This window comes from Pelobates fuscus, chromosome 2, assembly GCF_036172605.1.
Source record: "Pelobates fuscus isolate aPelFus1 chromosome 2, aPelFus1.pri, whole genome shotgun sequence".
Taxonomy (NCBI): domain Eukaryota; kingdom Metazoa; phylum Chordata; class Amphibia; order Anura; family Pelobatidae; genus Pelobates; species Pelobates fuscus.
In genome coordinates this window covers 445,939,866-445,958,449 of record NC_086318.1, presented here as the reverse complement: position 1 = coordinate 445,958,449, position 18,584 = coordinate 445,939,866, and the positions used below count along the sequence as shown (strand labels likewise).

The following is an 18,584-nucleotide window of genomic DNA, read 5'->3' as shown; positions in this document are numbered from 1 at the left end:
TATTAATATAAATGCAAGGAGTGTAGTTAATTGACAAAATAATATCGTGGCGGTTAATATCTATCCCCTGGGCGGAGAAAAAATGATTAAAGTGAGTTAGTGATTTTATTAATAATTATGTAAAATAATAGAATCATAATATCGCTACAGTGCTGATAAAATGAAAGGGTAAACTGTAATCAAATAAAGGGCCTAAATATTAATGAATAAATGCAGTATAATTAAATTCTTCATTAAGTCCTAATTGGACCAATGTCTTAAAGGAATAGATCCATTTAGATTCCTTTTGCAACAAATTTTATAGAAATAGTCTTCCTATTGCCTGGAATCTTAAATTTTCCAATTTGCCTTCATGAAAATTGTTGGGTTAAAATCACAACCCCCTTTCAAATAAAATTTAACCTCTTCCTTGCTATTTGATCACTGCCTGCAGTGACAAAAATAGAGATCACAGTATTTTTCAATGATCTATGTTTTTTTTTGTTTTTGTTTTTTAAACCCTTGAGGGGATACATTTATTAAACTAGCTATTTAAATATTTTGAAATTATTTATTTATTTAGCTAGGGTGGGTGGAAGCTAGTGGGGAAATTTAGGTATTTACTGTTAGGCTAGTTTGGGGTTAAAAGTAAAAAAAAAAATAAAAAAATACCACCACTACACTTGGTACAACTTAGCAAAAAAAAAAAAAAAAAACATGATCTCACACCAAGTTTCGAAATATACCTTATAAAATACCCTGGGGCGTCTTCTTTAAGAAATGGGATGCCTTTCTGTGGTAGTTGGGATAAGCAACCTTGCTAAAATGCTCCAAAATGGGACATGGACCCAGCATCAATATCCAAGTTTGGGGAAAAAACAAACAAAAAAAACCCTGAAATGGCCGTGTATCAAATGTGCCCCTTCAACCTCCACATATACCTGGCAAAGGGACATATGGGGGTATTGCTGTACTAAGACGACTTAGCTGAGAAACATGCGCAACAAAAAATACTGCCGTTGCAAACATAAGATTTAAACAAAAATATACAATAAACGCTCAGTGTGTGTGTGTCAAAGGCAGAAAAAAATGCTTATTACCACTACACTTAGTACAAGCTAGCAAAAAAATGATCCCATACCAAAGTTCAAAATATGCCTTTTGAAATACCCTGGGGTGTCATCTTTAAGAAATGGTATACCGTTATTGGGTCGTTTGAATAAGCAACCTGCTAAAATGCTACAAAATGGAACACAGAGCCATCAATACCATCTATGAAAATTCACACTTAAAAACCTGAACTTGTCACGTCTCTTTTACAGCAGTGTTATTTCACAGAATGGTATCTAGGTCGACAAATGTAAATCTCTTTAGTTTAGAAAAATGAATATGATAACATTATACAAATATATTCGGGGCCAATACAAACCATTGTGTGGAAATCTAGTCACATAGGACACAAGGTCCTGCGTTTAGACTGGAAGAAGGAAGATTTAGTCTAAGGAAAAGGAAAGGTTTATTTACCGTAAGAACAATAAGGATATGGAATACTGTGCCTGAAGAAGTGGTTTTATCAGAGTCTGAAATGATGTTTAAACAGCAACTAGATGCATACTTTCAAAAACAGAATATTCCAGGATATAATTTTTCAATGTAGGGTAATAACTGCTTGATCCAAGGATTAATCTGACTGCCATTAATCAAGAGGGGTCAAGAGGGAAGTTTTTTCCCGTGGTTTGTTGCAAAACTGGAAGTGCTTCAAACTGGGTTTGTTGTCTTCTTTTGGATCAACAGCAAAAACAAATGTGAGGAAGGCTAAACTTGATGAACGCAAGTCTCTTTTTAGCCTATGTTACTATGTAATACATTGGGCATATTGTTTTACGCAGAAGATGTAACTGAGCATAATTTGGGTGATTTTATGACCATATCAAGTCTAAGAAATACCCAGCAAAAATACATGTATGTCAAGAACGCAATTTTTTCTTTTTCACCACAAAGCTTGACATAAATTGGTGAAAAAATTGCGGCATGTTAAGGCAACATATACACCATATAAAATACTCTGGAATGTCTGCTTTTTCAAATGGAAGCCCTTTGTAGGTTTATTGTAACATTTAAACGGCTATAATACCCCAAAATGAGATACAGGCCCATCAAATCTCTTATATGGCATCGTTGCGTCACAGAATAGTGCCAAAGGCATACAATGGGGGTATCGTCGTACGCAGCAGATGTAGCTTTACGAAATACACGTTAAAATAACTTTGTAATGTTTATGTATGTCAAAAAGACTGAAAAAAGCACAATTTTACTACAATATTTAGAGATTGGCATTGAAATTGCTGCATAAATTTTTTTCGAAATAACCTTAGTTAAATAGCCTGTGATGTCTGCTAAACGTACGAGACAAACAGAACAACTTCCAAAATTGTCTCACATTGAATTTTATTTTAGTCCTTGTAGTTTGTGACCTGTAACTTTTAAAATTAGCTGGAATTCTACACATATTATGTACTCTGTAAATCAAGACACATAAAAAAAAACCCAACATATTTTGAATTACTTTTCCTAAGCTGGACATATAATGCACACATTATTATTGGCAACACTGGCCTTTTTAGGGCCTGTTGAGCAGCACCCTTTCTCCAAGTACCATGCGGGTGATTCCCTGGGTGTGGGGTGTATCTGGGGCTAGAAAACATTTTACAGAGCTCTTTGTTCTGAGTTAGAAGAGTATCTAACCTTTCTACTGAAAATGTGAAAAACCAATGTGTCTGAAAAATGATAAGGAAGAAGATGTGCGACTGTTTCAGTAGATTTCAATTAAAGCTAGGCTGTAATATTATAGTCAGTGCCACTTACTATCATTATAAAGCTATCTGGGTAGTTCTTCACTTCACTAAAATCCAGTTTCATGCCATGGTAGGACTTTATAGGTGTATTTATTTGGGAAGAAAAAAATATATTTCTTAATTTGTTAGATTGTGAGCCCTTGGATTGGCCTGAAACAACAGCCAATCACATGGTATCAGGATAGAATCCTAAAGCAGAAATGTAAAACTGTATTCAGATACGTTCCAGCCTTTTAAGAGGAGAGAGACGTATTAACACATAATGCTGCACACAGAGCTCAGCAAACTGAATGGACTTACTCAAACCGGATGGCGGCTTCTGCCAGAAACTTTTGGTCAAAAAGCCATCTGAAAAACAGATCCAAGCTGCAAGAGACAAAGAAGTGGTCAGTGACATCACATTTTGTGTCCAGTAACATATTGTGTTATTGTGAGGTCAGAGTACACACATTCACAAAGAGCAATGAGGAAAGCAGCACAACTGGTATCTGCAGCCAAAAACATCCCATCACACGCAGACAGTGATGGTTTAAGAATTGTAGAAAGCCAAAGAGCGCCATCCTATATATAATCTTTGTGCGAGGGAGTGTTTATAGCAGACATGGCACAGTTTGTAGAGAGAGATCACCTGCTCAGCCCCAGCGATGGCAGAAGCAGCACCATGAAGATCAGGAAGGTGTAACACTTGTGCATTGTAGTTCGATTCTCTCCAGACCTGCAACCAGAGAGAGAAAGTTATCCAGTTACTAAAAGCAAAGACAGCAAACATTGATACAGTCAATGCACATCGCACAGACAGCAAACACTGACACAGTCAATGCACGTCGCACAGACAGCAAACACTGACACAGCCAATGCACATCGCACAGACAGCAAACACTGACACAGCCAATGCACGTCGCACAGACAGCAAACACTGACACAGTCAATGCACGTCGCACAGACAGCAAACACTGACACAGCCAATGCACATCGCACAGACAGCAAACACTGACACAGCCAATGCACGTCGCACAGACAGCAAACACTGACATAACCACTGCATGACGCATGGACAGCAAACACTGACACAGTCAATGCACGTCGCACAGACAGCAAACACTGACACAGTCAATGCACGTCGCACAGACAGCAAACACTGACATAACCACTGCATGACGCATGGACAGCAAACACTGACACAGTCAATGCACGTCGCACAGACAGCAAACACTGACACAGCCAATGCACATCGCACAGACAGCAAACACTGACACAGCCAATGCACGTCGCACAGACAGCAAACACTGACACAGTCAATGCACGTCGCACAGACAGCAAACACTGACACAGTCAATGCACGTCGCACAGACAGCAAACACTGACACAGTCAATGCACGTCGCACAGACAGCAAACACTGACACAGTCAATGCACGTCGCACAGACAGCAAACACTGACACAGTCAATGCAAGTCGCACAGACAGCAAACACTGACACAGTCACTACACGTCACACAGACATAATCACTGCATAGCGCACAAACAGCAAACGCTTACAGTGACTGAATGACACATTCACAGCAAACACTGACCGTCACTGCATGACGCATTAACAGCAAACACTGACACTGTCACAGCACTGCGCAGAGACAGCAAATGCTGATACAGTCACTGCACGTCACACAGACATCAAACACTGGCATAATCAATACATAGCACACACAGACCACAAACGGTGATACAGCTGGAAACACTCATTCTGACACAGACCCACACATCCGCATAGCTTTACACTTTGCAGACACCTAAATACTTGCAGTGCATGTGTATTGCAGGTTTTGTGATCAGTACCTGGTCCAGTGAGCTTCAAAGAAGGCAGAATAATAGACGATGGTTGGGAGCAGAGCAGAGAAAGCCCACAGCAACAGAGTGGGGAAGAACTGGGTTATAATAGGATTCTGCAGGGAGAAAATATCACAAATTCTATAACCAGCAAGACAAGTGCCACAAGCCACAGAAAAATGCAACACAGTCTAGGTCCCAGTGCTATATATTACATGGTATAGGGCCACTGACCCCTCCTGTCCAAGTCACTGTGCTATATATTACATGGTATAGGGCCACTGACCCCTCCTGTCCAAGTCACTGTGCTATATATTACATGGTATAGGGTCACTGACCCCTCCTGTCCAAGTCACTGTGCTATATATTACAAGGTACAGGGCCACTGACCCCTCCTGTCCAAGTCACAGTGCTATATATTACATGGTACAGGGCCACTGACCCCTCCTGCCCAAGTCACTGTGCTATATATTACATGGTACAGGGCCACTGACCCCTCCTGTCCAAGTCACTGTGCTATATATTACATGGTATAGGGTCACTGACCCCTCCTTTCCAAGTCACTGTGCTATATATTACATGGTACAGGGTCACTGACCCCTCCTGTCCAAGTCACTGTGCTATATATTACATGGTACAGGGCCACTGACCCCTCCTGTCCAAGTCACTGTGCTATATATTACATGGTATAGGGTCACTGACCCCTCCTGTCCAAGTCACTGTGCTATATATTACATGGTATAGGGTCACTGACCCCTCCTGTCCAAGTCACTGTGCTATATATTACATGGTACAGGGTCACTGACCCCTCCTGTCCAAGTCACTGTGCTATATATTACATGGTACAGGGTCACTGACCCCTCCTGTCCAAGTCACTGTGCTATATATTACATGGTATAGGGTCACTGACCCCTCCTGTCCAAGTCACTGTGCTATATATTACATGGTACAGGGCCACTGACCCCTCCTGTCCATGTCACTGTGCTATATATTACATGGTATAGGGTCACTGACCCCTCCTGTCCATGTCACTGTGCTATATATTACATGGTATAGGGCCACTGACCCCTCCTGTCCAAGTCACTGTGCTATATATTACATGGTACAGGGCCACTGACCCCTCCTGTCCAAGTCACTGTGCTATATATTACATGGTACAGGGCCACTGACCCCTCCTGTCCATGTCACTGTGCTATATATTACATGGTACAGGGCCACTGACCCCTCCTGTCCATGTCACTGTGCTATATATTACATGGTATAGGGCCACTGACCCCTCCTGTCCAAGTCACTGTGCTATATATTACATGGTACAGGGCCACTGACCCCTCCTGTCCAAGTCACTGTGCTATATATTACATGGTATAGGGCCACTGACCCCTCCTGTCCAAGTCACTGTGCTATATATTACATGGTATAGGGTCACTGACCCCTCCTGTCCAAGTCACTGTGCTATATATTACATGGTACAGGGCCACTGACCCCTCCTGTCCGAGTCACTGTGCTATATATTACATGGTATAGGGTCACTGACCCCTCCTGTCCAAGTCACTGTGCTATATATTACATGGTACAGGGCCACTGACCCCTCCTGTCCATGTCACTGTGCTATATATTACATGGTACAGGGCCACTGACCCCTCCTGTCCAAGTCACTGTGCAATATATTACATGGTACAGGGCCACTGACCCCTCCTGTCCAAGTCACTGTGCTATATATTACAAGGTACAGGGCCACTGACCCCTCCTGTCCAAGTCACTGTGCTATATATTACATGGTATAGGGTCACTGACCCCTCCTGTCCAAGTCACTGTGCTATATATTACAAGGTACAGGGCCACTGACCCCTCCTGTCCAAGTCACTGTGCTATATATTACATGGTATAGGGTCACTGACCCCTCCTGTCCAAGTCACTGTGCTATATATTACATGGTATAGGGTCACTGACCCCTCCTGTCCAAGTCACTGTGCTATATATTACATGGTACAGGGCCACTGACCCCTCCTGTCCAAGTCACTGTGCTATATATTACATGGTATAGGGCCACTGACCCCTCCTGTCCAAGTCACTGTGCTATATATTACATGGTATAGGGTCACTGACCCCTCCTGTCCAAGTCACTGTGCTATATATTACATGGTATAGGGTCACTGACCCCTCCTGTCCAAGTCACAGTGCTATATATTACATGGTATAGGGTCACTGACCCCTCCTGTCCAAGTCACTGTGCTATATATTACATGGTATAGGGTCACTGACCCCTCCTGTCCAAGTCACAGTGCTATATATTACATGGTATAGGGTCACTGACCCCTCCTGTCCAAGTCACTGTGCTATATATTACATGGTATAGGGTCACTGACCCCTCCTGTCCAAGTCACTGTGCTATATATTACATGGTATAGGGCCACTGACCCCTCCTGTCCAAATCACTGTGCTATATATTACATGGTACAGGGCCACTGACCCCTCCTGTCCATGTCACTGTGCTATATATTACATGGTACAGGGCCACTGACCCCTCCTGTCCAAGTCACTATGCCATATTATTACGTTACAGGGCCACTGACCCCTCCTGTCCAAGTCACTGTGATATATATTACATGGTACAGGGTCACTGACCCCTCCTGTCCAAGTCACTGTGCTATATATTACATGGTACAGGGCCACTGACCCCTCCTGTCCATGTCACTGTGCTATATATTACATGGTACAGGGCCACTGACCCCTCCTGTCCATGTCACTGTGCTATATATTACATGGTACAGGGCCACTGACCCCTCCTGTCCAAGTCACTATGCCATATTATTACATGTTACAGGGCCACTGACCCCTCCTGTCCAAGTCACTGTGCTATATATTACATGGTACAGGGTCACTGACCCCTCCTATCCATGTTCCAGTGCTATATATTACATGGTACAGGGCCACTGACCCCTCCTATCCATGTTCCAGTGATATATATTACATGGTTCCTCCTGTTAATGTGATTGTGCTATATATTAGGCGATACTACAGGGCCATTGATGAGTGCTGTCCTGTGTAACCATGTGGAATTGTGTAGAGCTGGGTCAGTAAGTAACTCACGTTCAGATACTCCACTGGTTTTGTCACGTTGAATTTGTCCATTGTGGTTATGATTATCGCTGGCGTAGTGAGGAAGAATAGAAGGAGGAAGAGTATGACATTTATGATCAGACAACGGATCCACCAGATGAAGCCACGTGTGGAGAGGTGCTCCCTATGGAAGAGGAGAACACACCAATATAAAAAGCAGACACAAATCACATATCTAATTAAACAAAGGATGAATGACAATAAGGTACCAACGTGGCACGACTGTAAATCTAGCCACATGCAAGCAATATCCACATCTCCGAGCTCACAGAAACCTCAAAGTTCATGTATGTCAGGTTAAAAATATCTATTTGTGATGCACAGTGAGCCCAGCAAAAGACAGATCTGTGTGCGTGATGACCATCGACGAGCTAGAGATAGGCGTGAATGATCACTGGTGATTTGGGCAGGTGCTGGGATATGTGTAATTTGGAAGTTAACAATAAAACTGAACATAACTACAGGAACAGATAGCAATGATGTCAAGATCCACTGAGAATGGGGCTATTCTCTAAGCTCTCCAAGACAAAACTGAAGCAAAACAGCAGATTTGGGAATTTAGATATAGGCACAGTTTGGTAAATTTAGTTAAATGTTGCAGTCTGGATACCAATCACTACATTGCAGAGCTCAATGCCCTCTAGACATTCCTCTGGGTTTTGCTGGCACAATATATATTTACGGTTTATGAAATAATCCTGTTAGTGGCGCCAACACCTTTCAATAATGCTCTGTGTTCTCAGGAAATGTCTTTAAACATGTGCACCCGGGCATCCTTCCAATTATGCCATGGGCACGCATGTTAGTACATATACCCTGCATGGCATCATGAAATACCACTGATTTAATCACATGCCAGGTTATGCCTTGGGCACGCATGGCATCATGAAATACCACTGATTTAATCACATGCACAGGGTTATTTAGTAAAGTGAGAATTCAGAGTGAATTTAAAATTCGTTTAGCTGTGTGGAGATAAACTCAAGAGGCAGCACTTGACCAGAACACCTGCCTTCTCACTGAGCTGCATTGGGAAGTATGTGATTGGACAGTCACAGAAAGTGTGGGCGGGGTTAGAAGGGGAGGGCTTGTAAAGGCTGCACACAAGATGTTTTTACATATACACACAAGGAGGATATGCATAATTAAATTAATGTTTTCATTGGAGGTATATCTACTAAATGTTATTTTTCTTTAGGGGGCTTGGGCAGTAGAGTCTTATTACTCCAGTTCACTTTAAATTCTCACTTTAATAAATAACCATATTACTATTTTGCTCTTAACTTTTTTGATTTTTTTTTTTTCATTTTCCATTTAGCTTTGACGCCTCCAAGATTCGATAAATCTCCAACTAAGTATCCACCTCTTTAGCAACTGTATTACAAACAACACTAAACAAACCATGACTGCTCTCACCAGTAGATGTTCTGTGGGTCGGGGGCGTAGCTCACGGTCCAGTTATGGACATGCAGTGACTCACTGCACGAGGACGACTTGGGTTCCCCACGGCAGCTGCAGCCGTGGCACTTACACACATTAAAATCCTTCAGAATCCTGCAGAGCAAAATGATATCTTTAGTGAGCAAAAACGATACAAATCACATGAATAATAAATAACTGAGGTAGGAGAAGATGGCAGAAAGGGCAGAGCAATGGGTGGAGAAAGGAGACATGGTGCACCTCTGGGGAAATAAAAATATCAAGGATTGGGAGTCGTATAAATCATGGCTTCACTAAGTTAGGACTGTGTGTGGACCAAGGGAAGGAAATACCTCGTAAACTTAAATCGTGCAAGTTTTAGGTATAGTAGTCTCAAGATGGAGCTTATTTTATTCATTGTGGGAGAAATGGTGGCTCGTCGTGGCTCACTGAAGTCAGTTGGTGTCTCCGGCTTGTGATGCTGTGACTGAGTCTTGGACAGAGTGTCAGCAAGGGCTTGGCAAGGAAAGAGTTAAACTGACAGCACTCAGCTCAGCATTCTGACAGCTGTCTGTCTACTCATAGCTCAGCCAAGCCGGGCGCTCACCTGAAGGATAATTCACTAAGATGCTATGCGAGTATGTATTTTGAGGTCTTGTATGTTTTATTAGCACCTGACATGCTGACCTTCGTCAGAATGAAGTAAATCCTTCAATCTGCCAGGTACTCTCCTGCCCCAGGGGCCATGTTGTGACAGGTACTCTTCCCCCCAGGGGCCACGTTGTGACAGGTACTCTTCCCCCCAGGGGCCACATTGTGACAGGTACTCTTCCTGTCACATGCCACAGGGGCCATGTTGTGTTGTGTCAAAAAGTGTTACAGTTCGCCCTCTAGTCAGGCAGACACGTCTCTGACCCCCCCCCCCACCACTCCAGCCCAACAGACACGTCTCTCCCCCCCCCCACTCCAGCCCAACAGACACGTCTCCCCCCCCCACTCCAGCCCGACAGACACGTCTCTCCCCCCCCACTCCAGCCCGACAGACATGTCTCCCCCCCCACTCCAGCCCGACAGACACGTCTCCCCCCCCACTCCAGCCTGACAGACACGTCTCCCCCCCCACTCCAGCCTGACAGACACGTCTCTCCCCCCCCACTCCAGCCCGACAGACACGTCTCTCCCCCCCCACTCCAGCCAGCCAGACACGTCTCCCCCCCCCACTCCAGCCCGACAGACGCGTCTCTCCCCCCCCCACTCCAGCCCTACAGACACATCTCTCCCCCCCCCCCACCCGGCAGACACGTCTCTCCCCCTCCCCCCCCCCCCCCCCCCACAATCCAGCCCGGCAGACATGTCTCTCTCTCTCTCCCCCACCTCTCTCCAGCCCAGCAGACCTGTCTCTCCCTCCCCACTCCAGTCCGGCAGATCTATCTCTACTCCTATCATTTCCTGATGTGGAACTCACATGGCTGTGATCGCCTCATTGTGAAATGTGACAAATGCCATTCCTAAGGGTTTCTCATTTACTTTCTCCTTCTCCTTCTTATAATCCTCCTTGAGATTCTGCTCCAGCCGAGTGTAATATTCTATGGCCTCCACCTGCCAAAATAACCATGTTTAATTAATATTATTGGACTAATAGCAATTCTGGCACAGCACCTTCTACCTTCAAATAGCCCACCACCCCACATTCACCCAGTATACCACTTATCTCCCCAGTTTGTGTAGTTACGGAGCCAGATCTCCACCATACTGCATACCTGCTCACACCCTTTGATTACACAGCAGCACAGATGGCCGCAAGGTTTAGGATTGATCAGACTTGTTTGGTCCTCTTTGTTCTTTAGATGGGTAAAGTAAGATTTGCCTCGTTCAGCTTTTTTTCTGAATAGGAGAGAAGACATGGGAAGTAGAGAGTGATGGCATGTAATCCCTGGAGCGGCGCCTTTCAATATAATGTTATAGTGACATGTTAAGCTACATTTAATATAAAAACAAACAAAAAAATGACATGCACTTAGCAGTCTGAAATAAACACAAACAAAATATGAAAACTAGAGGCCTAGGTTGTAGCAGCCATATAATGCAATCATGTTTGTGATACAGTGTTCCAGTTACACAATGCTTGGAGACACTGGATTGGAATGTACAGCAGGGCAGATTTTGAACGCTGTATGAAGCTATTTTTGATCCTTTTTTGAACTTGGGGTGTAATTGGGTTTTATAGTTTTAGGATATCAATTAGTACATTCGATACATGGAAATGTCCACCAGGGGCGCTGCTAAAGTTCCCCCTCTTTTCACCATCACCTGACCTCACCTTTCAGCATCCAAAAACATCAGTCTGGCCACATCATAGCACGGCCTTGCTTCCAGCACCGTACAATTGGTATAGGCCTCTCTGAAACAGAAAAATAAACGTATATATTTATTTTAATCCTGAGCTCGAGCTGGAACTCATAAACAAGCACAATCAAGCACACAGGAAGGGAATCATTGTGTCAATTGAAGTCATATTTATTAGTCCATTGCCAAGCAATGCGTATGGTGCAAAGAACAAGCAATAAAGTAAAAGTGCCGGACTCACTCAAAGTGTTTCTTGATCTTTTCGGGTTCTGCGTATTTAGATATGCCGTTGATAAACAGTGTGCGTTTCACCTGTATATAAGAGAATACATTTATATCCATTATCACTAAAGCAGAGTTACAGGAGAGTAAGGACAATGACCGTGTGAGATCGGAGTGTGTAACGTAGCGGAGGGAGCTGCGCCTGCACGAATAAAGCACTACCCAGATCTCAATGTCATTTTATGGATGATTAAACTGAATGGAGATTACTTGCTGTCTGTAACCACTAACCAGTGCGTGTTCACTAATCTGTGTATAATAGGTATTGATAAACAAGTACAATAAATACCAAATCGTCCTCCTTGTAGCGCATCTTGGATGTGTGTCGGCGCATGCTGTACACCGTGAGCAGCAGGTACAGAAAAGCAAAAGTGGTGTGCAACCACAGCAGGTTATTCCTAAAGGAGAGAGGTTTAAAGAACAAGTGGATGACATAGGAAAAGCCAAAACACTTACTATAACCCTCCAGGAGCCCTGCGTTCTCCCAGACGGTGCCAGCGGCCCCACGCTCCACTAGACGGTGCCAGCTACCCTAATCCCCCAATATTAATCTCTAGTAACAATCCCCCCCCCCCCCCCCCCACGGTACACATCCCTAGTAACAATCCCCCCCGTACACATCCCTAGTAACAATCCCCCCCGTACACATCCCTAGTAACAATCCCCCCCCCGGTACACATCCCTAGTAACAATCCCCCCCCCCCCGTACACATCCCTAGTAACAATCCCCCCCGTACACATCCCTAGTAACAATCCCCCCCGTACACATCCCTAGTAACAATCCCCCCCGTACACATCCCTAGTAACAATCCCCCCCGTACACATCCCTAGTAACAACCCCCCCCCCCCGTACACATCCCTAGTAACAATCCCCCCCCCCCCCGGTACACATCCCTAGTAACAATTCCCCCCCCCCCCGTACACATCTCTAGTAACAATCCCCCCCCCATACACATCTCTAGTAACAATCCCCCCCGTACACATCCCTAGTAACAATCCCCCCGTACACATCCCTAGTAACAATCCCCCCCCCCGTACACATCCCTAGTAACAATCCCCCCCCGTACACATCCCTAGTAACAATCCCCCCGTACACATCCCTAGTAACAATCCCCCCCCCCGTACACATCCCTAGTAACAATCCCCCCCCGTACACATCCCTAGTAACAATCCCCCCGTACACATCCCTAGTAACAATCCCCCCCCCAATACACATCTCTAGTAACAATCCCCCCTCCCCCCCTCATACACATCTCCGGTAACAATCCCCCCATACACATCTCTAGAAACATTTCCCCCTCCCCCCCCCCAATACACATCTCTAGTAACAATCCCCCCTCCCCCCCCAATACACATCTCTAGTAACAATCCCCCCTCCCCCCCCAATACACATCTCTAGTAACATTTCCCCCTCCCCATACACATCTCTAGTAACATTTCCCCCTCCCCATACACATCTCTAGTAACATTTCCCCCTCCCCATACACATCTCTAGTAACATTTCCCCCTCCCCATACACATCTCTAGTAACATTTCCCCCTCCCCATACACATCTCTAGTAACATTTCCCCCATCCCATACACATCTCTAGTAACATTTCCCCCTCCTCTCCCCCCCCCCCCCCCCCATACACATCTCCGGTAACAATCCCCTTACCTTGAGTCCAGGTTGGCGATGGTGGTTCTCCCAAAACTGTATGCGTTGTTTTCTGGTGGAGGAAACACATGGTCAAAGGAAAGCAAACACTGCCCACGTACAGAAAGGACATGGAATGGTTAGCCCGCTGGACACATGATGGGGGTTTCTTACCCAGCAGGTCCCCTGAGAAGTTGACTGGGAGTACGATGCCCACAGAGAGAACTCCAACAGCCACCAGGAGCCCAATGATGTGGCGCTGGAACGAGAGGTAGTGCACCGCATCTGCACCACATTTTGCACGGATCTCGTCATCCCTAAACCAAAAACCAGAGTCAATTTCACTATTACCCAGTAGCCCAATATCAATTACACTATTACCCAGTAGCCCAATATCAATTTCACTATTACCCAGTAGCCCAATATCAATTTCACTATTACCCAGTAGCCCAATATCCTCGGAAGTCTAGATTAACAGTTTCAAGGAACAGTGACATGCGGTGAGAAGATTTTTTTAGATGAAGGTTTTATATTACAACCTTTATTAAAACTCTAAAGCAGAAATCACTGCAAACGCACCGCCCCCCACTACCCTCTCAGTAAAGTAATACTTCCTGATATTATTTTTAAACCTTTGTCCCTCTAATTTAAGACTATGTCCTCTTGTTGTGGTAGTTTTTCTTCTTTAAAAATAGTCAAGTTTCCCCCAAAAAAATCTTTGTCAGTTTGTTTGTCAATTCTCTGCAGTTTCTGTTTTTATTGAAAATGCATTATGCTCATTTTGAAAAAAGCAATTTAACATTTACAGCAACATAAAAAAGTCTTAAAATGGGCCTGCAGGATCCTATTAGGGGAGATCCATCAAATCATCAAGACACATCCAATTTTCAGTTCATTTTTGTTGAAATTAAATAAATGGCTTTTTTCTTTTGCGCCCTGTCATTTTGAATACGTGTAATTTTTTGCCCACTAATTAAATGGCTTTATTTATCCTTTCATCACTTTTTTGGGACAGAAAACCATTCTCTTTCTCCCGGACACTATATTTGACGGTCTTTCGAAATACATTTTTTTTGTGAATACAGACACTTTTTAGATCACTTTAATAAATGCAATAAAAAGAATGACAGAATTAAAGCGTGACTTTTCAGAACAGCTTGAAAAATCTTCCACTTTGCTGCCGAGCGATGGATTAGATGTATGACACACACAGCAGCCAAGTAAAAGAGAGGATTTATAGAGCACACACATTTTTCATGAAATAAGACCCAAGACTAACGGAATGCCCTCTCTTTCATTATTACCATGATAGCATATTAATGGCACTTACTTTATTCTGAATATTGCAGTCAGCCAGGAGCAGAAACCCTGGAAAACACAGAAGAAAGGCAAAGCACTGAGAATGTATTTTAACAGCCCTTTGTCTCGAGATGCCAGCATGCTGCACTAAGAGGAGTCTGGGACAGAAGCAATGCTGGACACTTCCTACCTACATACAGCTTTCTATAGGAATCCATACCCAAGCTTCCCAAGCCATTCCTGAAGCTCACTATCCCCATTGGAAACAAAGTAAGAAAGTATTCAATCCAGGATCATTTGTGTGTCCAGTGTCTGTATTTAATCACCAATCAATTGTGCTCAGACACGGGTGGGATTGATGTTGGCACAGCGGATTGTTAATTGTGGTTACTGTCTAATTTACTGGCAGACAGGAGTCCAAATGTTAATGCAGACACTTATTAAAGACACATCGTAGTGGTCAATCTATTGCTGCCTTGAACAAGTATCTTTCAAGGTGACAAGAGGCACATTGATGAAACCCACAGGTCTGTATACGGTGATAAGAGACTGAGAGGAGAAAGGATTTATGAACATTTCCACCACTGTGATGACCAGCGTATTGGCGGACACGGCATTGTTTAGGCCACATTATCCGGGCCAGTATTGGTATTGGTAAGCAGCATGTTGATGGCTTATTTCCTCCAGTTTCCTGGGAGCCAGGTTGTGATCATCAGATATTAAAGCCACACAAATCAGCTTTCTCTGAACTCAGTAACGAGTTCCATGCACTAAATATGGAATTGTAACAAATCAAACTGCAAAAGTGAGGTTAAAACGCCTAAGCTGACACTTGACTAACTAGATTTACCCAGACTCACATTGTCCCGTTGTTCGAAGTCCACGGAGCTGGACACGGAGGTTAAACGCTCATAGCGGTCATGGCTGTCAGCGTGCATTGCAGACGCCACACTAGAAGATGAGAGAGGACAATGTTTGGAGGAAATCAAGATCTGAATGAATGCTGCTAGTCCACACCCAGTGAGGAGCAGGCGTCTGGCAGAGAAAGGGTTAATCACCGCAAGGATTGTGATCCCAGAAGAGACAATCTCAAGTGTTATATTGGTTTTCAGGGTGTAAACCAGGCTCCCGTCCCAATTACAGAAGGTTCGATAGACGCCATGAGGACACAGAGCTAAAGAATGCAGTATCCCATTCGAAATAGAGAAGTTAATGGGTTAACATGCTACTTGTATCACACACTAGCAACAATGGGCTGCACAGTACTGCAGAGTCTGGCTGGTCAGTCTGTCTTTCCATTCTGCACATGGGACGGGAGTGTCAAAGGTTAAAGGAAACCACCGACAGAGAATCAAAGGTTAGAGGAGAACCAGAGTTGCTGTCTGTTAATAAGACAAGTTTTAGACACAGAAGCACTAAACATACTATTCCCGCTCCTCTTGAAACTGCTGCCGCCGTCGCTGTCTGGATTCAGAGACAGAAAACAGAGGTAAGGACAATGAGAGACACAGGATGTCACAAAACGCGGCAGAACTTCACTAATGTACTTTAAATGATATAGAAACTGAGAGGAGGCAGACCCGGCCATGAAAATAGGGGTGTCAGAAAATGGCTAATTAAAAAAATGTCTTATAATAATTTAAAAAATAATGTCCCTGAATTTCCTCTAATTATTGGTATTAATAAAGAACTGGCATAAGCTATTGTGCTGTACAACAGGAAATGTAATAAGTTAGGCAAACAGGACAAGGATGTGATGAGATCTCAGTACACAAGGAATCAGGGAACTAGCAATATTAGGGTACAGGGGCCATCTGGGGCAGGAACCCCTAAAGACAGATTTTAGCAGCACTAAATCGGGCGAAAAGAGCATTTCATTAATAAATTCTATACAAACAAATCAATAAAATCCACAATAAATACATTAAATACAATCCCAATGAATCTTTAATTCCACAATCCCAGCATTATGTTATGCCAGACAATACTCCCAATGTACAATACCATAAATCCATCAATCCATACAGATAAAATACACATTAATGAATGTTTCATTTAAGAAACGCATGATACATTACAGCTTTGCAGAGTGAGCTGGAGGAAATCAAGCAGACCCTTATAATGTACTCCTGAACCCCTGGCCTCCTGGTGGTTGTCCCCATGCCAGCCACTCGGCATTTCGCACATTGTTTCTGTTCGTGAATTATAATGTTACATTTTGCCGATTATGAAAGTATCCAATCCGATCCGATCCAATAGTAGACTTGGTTTAACCATATCTTCATGGCACTCACAGCAGCCATCACAAAGTACAGCCAGGCTGTAAATGGTTAAAGGGACCCAGAGGCTACTACCTACCTTTATCCTATGTTTTTATACTACAACAATGGTCTATTTCAACACATTCTGTGTGTAATCTATACTTCTTCATTTTCAATAAAATGTCTATAATTTTGTTACGTTCTACCCGTTGTCTAGGTGGAGATTTGTACACTGTAATGCCAAGGTCATGGTGGGTAAAAGTAAAGCCCCTCCTCACCTGTCTGCGTCGGTGACCAGCGCTAATCTCCCATAATCCCATGCCACTTTCCGCAGAATGGAGAAGACAAAGAGCAGGGCCTGCAGGAAAAAGACACAGGGTATGGTCATTACTGGGTCACATTATGAAAAGCATACAAGCAGGTCAGGACCCAAGAGCTTGCAATCCATTACGGGAATTCTCTGAGCTCCGTCCCAAGTAATGATAACAATGATGTCCTATAGCCAGACTGGTTAGATTTCGTGGAACCAATTTCTAAATGTCAAGTAATACTCCGACTACTCACTCCTTTCATACCTTTCCTATATCCAAGAAATCTCGCCTGTTGTAAAGTTCTGCCAAACTGGACTTGGCCCATCTGACAAAATAGTCCCTACTTTGTTATATGAAACCTTTTTATTGGGTTGGAATTTCAATAGGATGTGACCAGAAGGGAAAGTCACCTAATATGATGTCTACAAGGACAGTGACAGCTGTGAATATAAAGCCATGCATACAGATATTGTATTACATACACAAATAAATATAAGAGATACCTACTCCTGAACTTACCTAATCTTCAAGACCAGTAAGTGATTCTTTCATTGGATGGGGTGTGAATAAAACCAGAGATGCAGCAAAGTATGCACGCCATAATTAACATGTGGAGCAGGCCCTGCTCTATGGTCTGAGCCCGGGAATTAGATTTCTATATGAGTACCTTGGCTCAACATTTTCACACACCAATAGCCAATGGGGAGTGAGCCGTGAAGCCTCCAGGTTTGCAGTGGCTACAAAGCATTAAGACCTGGCTAGTAGTGTGGGACTTAGAATGTAAGTCCAGTTGGTATGTTACGGATAGTCAAGGTGATCTCTTTGTTAAAGGGATATGCTAAGCACAAATCCACTTCACCTTAATAAAGTGGTTTTGGTGCATCGAACCTGTTGTATTAGTCCGGCAAAATAAAACATTGGCATTTCAGAGAAAGAATGTTTACATTTTGACAAGAGCACATCTCTCACTGGGACATCCGCTAGAGGCACTTCCTCATTAAAGACTTTCCAATTATTTAATTATTCAATTTCTTTGTTCATGTTACTAAATGCTGTAAAAGAAGCATCTGACTGGCTGAGTGCTACTAAATGCTGTATGAGAAGCATTTGACTGGCTGAGTGCTACTAAATGCTGTATGAGAAGCATCTGACTGGCTGAGTGCTACTTAATGCTGTATGAGAAGCATCTGACTGGCTGAGTGCTAGCGAATGCTGTATGAGAAGCATCTGATTGGCTGAGTGCTAGCGAATGCTG

General features: G+C 43.6%; 1 protein-coding gene across 4 annotated transcripts in view; it reads right to left on the bottom strand.

Moving 5' to 3' along the window:
• TMEM63B (transmembrane protein 63B) overlaps positions 1 to 18,584 on the bottom strand; it is a 76,853-nt gene that overhangs the window by 14,359 nt on the left and 43,910 nt on the right. For 3 of the 4 annotated variants that reach the window (XM_063444144.1, XM_063444147.1, XM_063444146.1), the window contains 16 exons: positions 17,297 to 17,376; positions 16,183 to 16,221; positions 15,618 to 15,708; positions 14,789 to 14,826; positions 13,633 to 13,775; positions 13,480 to 13,531; positions 12,113 to 12,221; positions 11,783 to 11,853; positions 11,516 to 11,596; positions 10,956 to 11,079; positions 10,661 to 10,794; positions 9,193 to 9,330; positions 7,747 to 7,900; positions 4,666 to 4,772; positions 3,463 to 3,549; positions 3,135 to 3,200 (listed from right to left, as the gene is read on the bottom strand). In XM_063444144.1, the coding sequence (XP_063300214.1) occupies positions 3,135 to 3,200; positions 3,463 to 3,549; positions 4,666 to 4,772; positions 7,747 to 7,900; positions 9,193 to 9,330; positions 10,661 to 10,794; positions 10,956 to 11,079; positions 11,516 to 11,596; positions 11,783 to 11,853; positions 12,113 to 12,221; positions 13,480 to 13,531; positions 13,633 to 13,775; positions 14,789 to 14,826; positions 15,618 to 15,708; positions 16,183 to 16,221; positions 17,297 to 17,376 (1,514 nt within the window). The remainder of the gene's footprint in view (positions 1 to 3,134; positions 3,201 to 3,462; positions 3,550 to 4,665; positions 4,773 to 7,746; positions 7,901 to 9,192; positions 9,331 to 10,660; positions 10,795 to 10,955; positions 11,080 to 11,515; positions 11,597 to 11,782; positions 11,854 to 12,112; positions 12,222 to 13,479; positions 13,532 to 13,632; positions 13,776 to 14,788; positions 14,827 to 15,617; positions 15,709 to 16,182; positions 16,222 to 17,296; positions 17,377 to 18,584) is intronic. The other variant, XM_063444148.1, reaches the window with a different exon arrangement.